At 33.2% G+C, this 8049-nt stretch overlaps 2 protein-coding genes across 2 annotated transcripts in view; both read right to left on the bottom strand.

The window, feature by feature from the left end:
- LOC113521431 (breast cancer anti-estrogen resistance protein 1) overlaps positions 1–641 on the bottom strand; it is an 82911-nt gene extending 82270 nt beyond the window's left edge. The window contains exon 1 of the mRNA XM_052898930.1: positions 464–641. Coding sequence (XP_052754890.1) covers positions 464–517 — 54 coding nt within the window. The 5' untranslated portion in view covers positions 518–641. The remainder of the gene's footprint in view (positions 1–463) is intronic.
- Positions 642–2328: 1687 nt separating this feature from the next.
- Positions 2329–7282, bottom strand: LOC113521245 (nucleolar GTP-binding protein 2). The gene is made up of 4 exons (XM_026906723.3): positions 5100–7282; positions 4357–4891; positions 3685–3868; positions 2329–2924 (listed from the first exon to the last, which is right to left on the bottom strand). Exons 1-4 carry the CDS (start codon positions 7128–7130, stop codon positions 2831–2833), a joined length of 2844 nt encoding a protein of 947 aa, XP_026762524.2. The 5' UTR covers positions 7131–7282; the 3' UTR covers positions 2329–2830.
- Positions 7283–8049: the final 767 nt, after the last annotated feature.

Genomic DNA, 8049 nt, shown 5'->3' with positions numbered 1-8049 from the left:
AGAATGGGTATTGACAACCCTATTGCTAGTCTTGTCAGGTAGATTCCCTGGAAACCATCGTGGTAAATTCCTAATGAATTCGTCACGATAGGCTAACTGGCCTAACTTCATTCTCACTTATCATCACTCACTGGTACTCTGCCAGAGTATACCGATAGTGCAAGCAGGGTTCTCAATTCATTATCTCGTATTTAAAGAAAGATGCTTATTTTATACAAAAGCTAATTACACCCGTAAAACACATAAAAAAAAACTAGTTAGGTAATATTATATTTAATAATTAAATATTAGGTAATATAACTCATTATACCTATTTATTATTACGTCATGTCGTACGATGTAAAAAAATGCTATGTACTAGTACCAATAGCTTATTCTGATTTGCATCGACTCATTTCATACGTTCATACATAGTGCATAAGTAGGTTAATAGACAAAATCGCAAAAAGTTTGATAAACTTACCTGAACTCCCTCCATTTGTCCATCGTACATCGTCCACCTGCCATAAGTCGTCATAATTGCACTTCACAAATAATAAGATAGGTATCACATCCAGCCGCTGTCAATAATCACTTTTAAATTATTTGTATGGCAAACAATGTCACCTTCTCAGTAGCAAATTCAATACTGCTATGGCTACACGACACGGCCTCGACAAATAAACTGTTTAGCTTGATTAGCGCAACGTGTGCAAATCATTGGACACAGCGGCCGGCCGGCCGTTCAAATGCACAGATTGAAATTGATCGCTGTACCCGCAAGTCAACTCATTGACGTGATTGACGAGAATGGATGGAATGAACCTTGTAAGCTCATTTACTACTATTAACCCATTGTGATGCACATCGATATGAGATCCATATGGCCACTGTATTGTTGTGAGAAACGTGATTATTAGATACACTTTCATATAGGTCTAGTGATGTACTTCAGTGTTATATAGCCCAAAAGCAGTAAATACAAACTTTGTATTTGAATTCTAACTCTTCGGCGACGAAATAAACTAATGAAATCACTTTTATTTGCAACCTGTATCTATTTATAAATTATGTTGTATACTTTCTTACTTACAGAATTGTTAGTAATGGGGACGTTAATCCCCATTGCTAGCAATATACCCTATCAGGTCGACTACCACGCGGTTTCTCCTGGAAACTGTTCTAATTATTGCCAAATTCGTCATGATAGGCCAACTGACCTGACTTCATCCTTACTTATTATCCCTCACTCACCAGTGAAACCTCCCGCTAGTGTATACCGATAGCGTGAACTGGGCTACCATTTCTTTATCATCCATTAAAAAAAATAGTTACCAGTTATGTGTATGCCAAATTATAATTTTAGCTAGTATATTTAAACAATCAGAGCTATACTATTACTTCATACCAATTAGTAATTTTTTTATACCACTTAGAGTGGAAAGCAAATCGATGGCACACCTAATGGAAAGTGGTAACCGTCACCTATAGACAGCAAACAATCCGATTCTGTAACGCCTATGGTATCTCTCAAAGTATAGTGTTAAGCCTCTGTAATCTGTGAATTCATTACTATATCCCATCTTTAAATCTATAACCGTCATTCTTTCAATGTATATAATATCGAATGTTATGCAGAGCAGTTATTGGAGTACAAATTTAATGCTGTTTTATGTAATATTTATTTTATTTATGTATTGATTTGTAATCTGTTGCCTTGCTATAAATAAATAAATCTTCAAAACACAAAAATACACTTTACCAGTACAGATTTGGGCAAAAATTTATGTAATAATACGTATAAAAACTAGCATTTGCACTTAGGCGACGATAAATATTGGTAATTCCATAAAACTATCACACAATAGGAACCACAGACAGCCCTCTATGTCGAGGCTGTTTTGACGCCGTAGAAACGGCTGCTTACATAATCCTGGAATGTGAAGCTGTGGCCCCTCAACGTTTAGAAATCCTCGGAACGGTGAGGCCGCTCCGTGAGGCCTGCGAAGTTCCCAGAAAGCTTCTGTGCTTCTAGGCGGAGCTGGGCTGGCTGTACTAGCCACGATTCTACTCACAACGGCCCAAATGAAAGGCTAAGCTCGGAAAAGAGAGCATTACATTACATTCCATAAAACTACTACATACTAATTACTAATTCGTCCTAACAGTGTAAATGTAATATAATTTCGTTGGTTATTACCTTCTAGCGCCTAATTTGTTCAATCAACAGAATTGGGAAACATAGGCTCTTGTTATGTTTTATCCTGAACCAGTATATCATTTATTTACAAGAGATACGGACTGACGATGTCGGGAGCGTAACTTATAATAAAATAAAAAGATTTAATGTGCCTAAGACGACATTTATTAGATAGTAAGCTGTTAAAACTGAACTCCATAGTTGAATCGTCTATTTTATGAGCTATCGGCTACAGGGTAAAATCGAAATCGTTTAAAGAGAGCGTTTTACCAGTGACACTGAACAATATCATCAAAGAAATATGGAAACCGGAAAAATATTTGATACTAACACGGCGTATTAAGCTGTTGACTTAGCATGGGAAAATCAAATTATTTTCGTTTTTGAATTACTAATTTACAAAATTTCTGTCATAATATATATGTTCTATATGGTATAGATAGACTCTTAGTTTTACGTACCGGTAACGATTTCAATTTTATCTTGTATAATATAAAATGAATTGGCTATGTGAACCGAATCAATCGAGCAAACGCCTATGCAATCCAAATCATATTAACATTCGCTCAATAGAATTTGTGCAGTATTTTCATCCAGTCCAGTAGGGTCCAACCTTCATATGGCAACAATATTAAAGTTATGTTTTTCTTTTTATCGATTACTGCGCCGGCTCATTCTCAGATCTCGTTCAATTTCATACTGACGAATATCCGCTCTTTCTAAAAAGTCTTGCCGATCCAAATAGCTGAAAAATATGTTATTGTGTAATTGTACAATCTTAGTACATTTATAAAGGAAGCGGTAGAGTCATGAATTATGGACATAGAATAAAAAATCTTAAAATATTAATAAATTTTTATATAAATATATTAAACAAATTGAAGTGTACACATTATTTTTAGAAAATGATCTTTGCCTTCCTTTTTCTCACATCACAAAAATATATCTGAAGAGATTTCAATGAAACTTTATACTAGATAGGAAGTTAATAGTACAATAAGTGACAAAAAGTACATAGACTGAAATACTGTAATAGTCATAAAATGTAGACGCTTTCGTATGTAAAACTGTTACTATGCAAGTCACATGCTACAAAGGATGTTTTTAATTTTTTAGCCGGACATAAATGATCAGATTCAGTTAAGCAAACCATATGATACAACTTAAGCCCTCCATTATACATATAAGTCAGGTAGCAGGCCTTTACTAATTTATATATATGAATTTACGTAAAACATCCCATAGTATGAAAATAATTGTTTTACAAATTACATTGATCTCGTTTACTACTGGAATGAAACTGCAATCAGTATTATACATTATAGACAGACCTTATTCTCAATAAAGGAAGCATTACTTATCACTAGCTGAACGGATATTTTGATGCGATACTTGAAATTCATATTAGATATTTGATACATCTAGGGCACTGACCTAACAGTTGACTAGACAGACCCACGAAAACAGGATACAACTAATAATATTATATCGATTTAGACACTCACCCAGCCTTGCCTTTGTTGTGACTCTCAATTTCTTCTTCTATGCCCTCCTCTTTCTTGAATGTGAGCCAATCGAGTTTTGACTTCTCCAAAGTGGATAATTTACTAGTTTTATTTAAGTTGTTGAGTAAACCGGACAAACCGCCTGATGGACGATTGTGCGATGATGGACCATCTAGTTTACTAGCTGTAATGTAATTTTTAAATAAAATTAAATTTCTTTCACTCAGAATACTAAACACATCAATTTCAATAGAGTAAACATGCAAAAATAGATATTAAATTAATTTTACTAAAAAAATTTACTTTGTATAGAGATATTTTATACAGGTATCAGTAATAAAAAAAACTATGTGCGACAGTTTTAGTGAGACTAGAGTTAACAGACAGAAAGACATCCTTGGGAAGTGAATTATTTTTCTAAACTAAACATAACAGACAAAGATGAGATAATCTCTTTTTTGCTTGTTATACTTGGTGCAGAAATGTACAAATCTTTCATTAAATGTAAGCAAGACCAAACAATATACTTATTTTGTTAATTTCTTTGTAGTCTAAGGTTTTGAAATTACTTTTACACATGATAATTTTAAATAATTAATCAATAAACTACTTATCACAGGAAGTCAAGACCTAAACAATACTTATGAAATAGTCATAGTTGTAATTCATTACCTGTTGTAGGTACTTCAGGAGTTTTTATTTTTTCTTTTATGACATTATTCTCCACAACAATAGTTTCACCTGCAAACTCAAAAATGCGTCTTTCTCTAGCCTTTTCATCATCTTTACTTTCCTTATAATCTTTTGGTTTTCTTTCATTAATGTCTGTATTGTTGGTATTAGTTTTTGCGGGTTGACTTGCTGTAGAGGTAATTTGCTTTGAAGTTGGTTTAGGTTTAGTATCAGTTCCATCTAAAAATTTTGCCCACAAATCTTCCTCTCGTTTCTTTTGTTCTTCTGGATCAATTACTTCCTCCAACACTTCAACATTTACATCTTCTGTTACTGTCTCTTTATTAGCTTTCCTAGTTTTTACTTTCTTTCTCTTACCTTCATTAACTTGCTTATTTGCTTTCCGTTTTTTTGATTTATGTTCTAATTCTTGTTCATACTGTAAATCAGTTTCCTCATCTGCAGATCCTTCCTCTGATACTTGTTCTGGTTCACCAGGTACATAATCCTCATCACTTTCACTTCCTGATGACATCTGGAAAAGCAAAGCATAAATACCATTATTTTCGGAAATGTCACTCACTATACAATTGTAAAGAAAATTACCTGTTTGTTTCCTTTTTACATAGATCTAGGATATAAAAAATATTACATAAACAATATACACATACTGTTTTAAAGTAATTTATTGTTAAACAAATAATTTAAACCACTTTTTTCTTATTTCTATTGCGATTTTTAACATTTGATACTTCATAAAAGTTACTTCCTGTTTTAGTGCGACGTTGAGCTCTATCTATTGCTCTTCTTTCTTTTGCAGTTAATTTTTTGGAATTAACAGCCCCATTATCATTATTACCCTTCCGCTTTTTATTTTGTTGGATATCATCAACTATAAATGCTCCACTAGCAGCTTCTAATTTCTTTCGTTTCATTTCTTTTACTGTCTCAGGATCATTTGTCAAATAATCTTCAACATCACTACAAACTTGTTCATCATTACTATAAAAACCACTTATGACTGAAGAGTTATCATCATCATTATCTTTTACAGGTTCATCTTCTTTATCTTCACTTTTAGATTCATCACCTTTCTCATCATCTATGCCTTGTAGTTCATCAGGTATATTCATTTTATCAAGAGGTTTAACATCATCATCATTATCAAACTGAAGTCCCACTCTAATTTTAGCAAAGTCTTGAGCAATGACAAGTTTATTAATAGTAAGAGTGGGTTTTTCAGAGACATCTTTTTCTTTTTCAAGTAATGTTTCATCCTGGGGCTCTTCCTTATTTTGATCCTCAGTTGTTGGAACGGTTTCTTTGGATTCTGTTTCTTTTTGCAGCTTACTTATAGGAATTTCATAACCTTCTGGTGCTACATAAAATGGAAGCTTCCCTCTTTGCCAATCATTGAGTACCATCCGTGCCACTTGATTAACATCAGGTTCTCCTTTTTTTAATAATTTACCTGTGCGAGCTGCTAACTTCTCTAGAAAATCAGTAGCTGTCTCCCATCCATCCACTTTGTATGTTTTAATTAAATATTCCTTTCTAACTCTTTTAATAACTTCTTCTATGTAGTCATCAGGATTCTGCACTAATTCAACTCGTACAACTCCTTTAAGTACTTTTTCAGTGTCTGTTTCAGCTGATGGATATACAATACCAGGACAATCTATTAGAAATATTCTTTTCATTAATGTAATATACTGCCACACTTTAGTTTCACCAGCAATTGGTGCAACTTTACAAACCTTTTTTGATCTAAGTGTGTTAATAACTGAGGATTTTCCTACATTTGGATACCCAATTAGCCCTACACTTATTTGTTTTTTATCTATATGTAGCTTAGCAAACTGTCGTAGTAGATTAATAAGAGAACCTTTTCCAAAGGGATGAGTCATTGAAGCATGGAAGGCAACTGTTGGATATTCTGAACTTAGTATGGCTACCCATCTCTGTGTTACCCAATTAGGCACTAAATCAACTTTGTTTAAGATAAAAATCAAATGCTTATGAGGTTTTTCTTCCCTCAAAAATTTTTCAACATATGGACTTCTTGTACCCATTGGATCTCGTGCATCAAGAACTTGTAATAGTACATCAGATGAATCAATAACTTTATACAACTCATTCCAAATTCGTTTACTCATACCAGCACCAAAGACCCAGTCTCTTTGACCATCTTTCACCCCTGTATCTTCACGAACTCTATCCACATCTTTAGATTCATCATACTTGTCAGTACTCTCTTCCACAGCTTTGGATAATGCTTCTATATCAGTAAACTTTAAATTCACTCTTTTTCGCTGCTTTTTGGGACCAAATGTTTTGTCAAACCCTTCAGTGTCTAATAAATGCACTCTAGCATTCTTAGCTTTCTCATTTAATAATGTAATAGGCAAATTAGTTGGTTTCATAACCACCTGATAAGGATTTTTTACAGCTGCACCAAACTCTTCTTGAAATTTCTGTAAGGCGCTTTGTGAAATTACGCGAGAATTTCCAAACCATTTTTGGTTAGGTTCAACGCGTGCTCTCGTTCCCGACGGCAACCAACCTTGGAATGGTGCAGGAGTTAAAATTTTACCAGTCTTATCCCGTTTAGCTTTAAAATTACGGTACATCTGCAATCTTTTGATGGTTCCTTTTGTTCTGGCATTTCCAACACCCTTGAGCCCTTCAGTAGGCCGATCTGGATTCATAGAATGTGCAGATTTATTGAACCCCTGTTTCCGGGGTGCGCCTGGAGCTGATCTCACTTTCCCCATTTTATAAAATCAACTCAACAGAAATATAATTAAGAAAATATGCAAAATCACGAGGTTTAAAGGTTCTAGGTTAGATAAGTATTGCTACTACTTGACAAGCTGTACACAATAGAGATTGAACGAACTTCATATCGATAAAACTTTACCTTACCGAACGCCGAAAATGAAAATAAAAATTTAGGTACAAACCTTTTGCAATTCGAAATCCGCACAACACGAATTATACACTAACACAATAATACAAATTCATGTGTTTTCTGGACTTTATATTTTAACAAACATCAATCTACACAGAAACCAATTACACTACAAGTCAATCAAAATTTGCCAGTGTCATCAGTCAACTCAATAAAGTTGGAAACTTCTGTATGAAGTAAGGTTCAGTCGTGGTCAAAGTTATTCGATTGATGTACGTTCCTAAATTAATAGATACCTATCAACATATAGCAGTTATCGGTTTCAATAAAACTTAATAAAAATATAAACAAATTATTCATAAAAACGTCAAATAAACCTAATTTGTTATTAAAAAATATCTGTGGGTTAATGATTTCGCAAGAACGGATGGACAAAGTCGCACTTTCAGATTATATAGATAAATTCTCTCTGTACAAATGCTTTGCCAAAAGCAAGTAAACTTTTAACTATAAACTAATATGTCATATATATATAACAAAATAGCGCAGACATACAAATAATAATTAGAAATAATTCGATTTATATTTAAAAAATACTCCATTTCGGGAACTTTAATTCAAATAAGGAATTCAAGAAGTGATTCTGTGGTGCCATTTCTCTAAACCGAGATAAATTTATAGTAAAAGCACCATAAAAAAAATATAATTTCAATAATATTTTAATTTCAAGTTATTGTCATAACAAAATCTTCATTCAAAAGTTTAATATAAACTAAATAATG

The sequence above is a fragment of the Galleria mellonella genome, unplaced genomic scaffold, assembly GCF_026898425.1.
Source record: "Galleria mellonella isolate WM207_F2 unplaced genomic scaffold, CSIRO_AGI_GalMel_v1 utg55, whole genome shotgun sequence".
Lineage (NCBI taxonomy): Eukaryota > Metazoa > Arthropoda > Insecta > Lepidoptera > Pyralidae > Galleria > Galleria mellonella.
The sequence above is the reverse complement of the archived record's forward strand: the minus strand, read 5'-3'. Positions and strand labels throughout refer to the sequence as shown.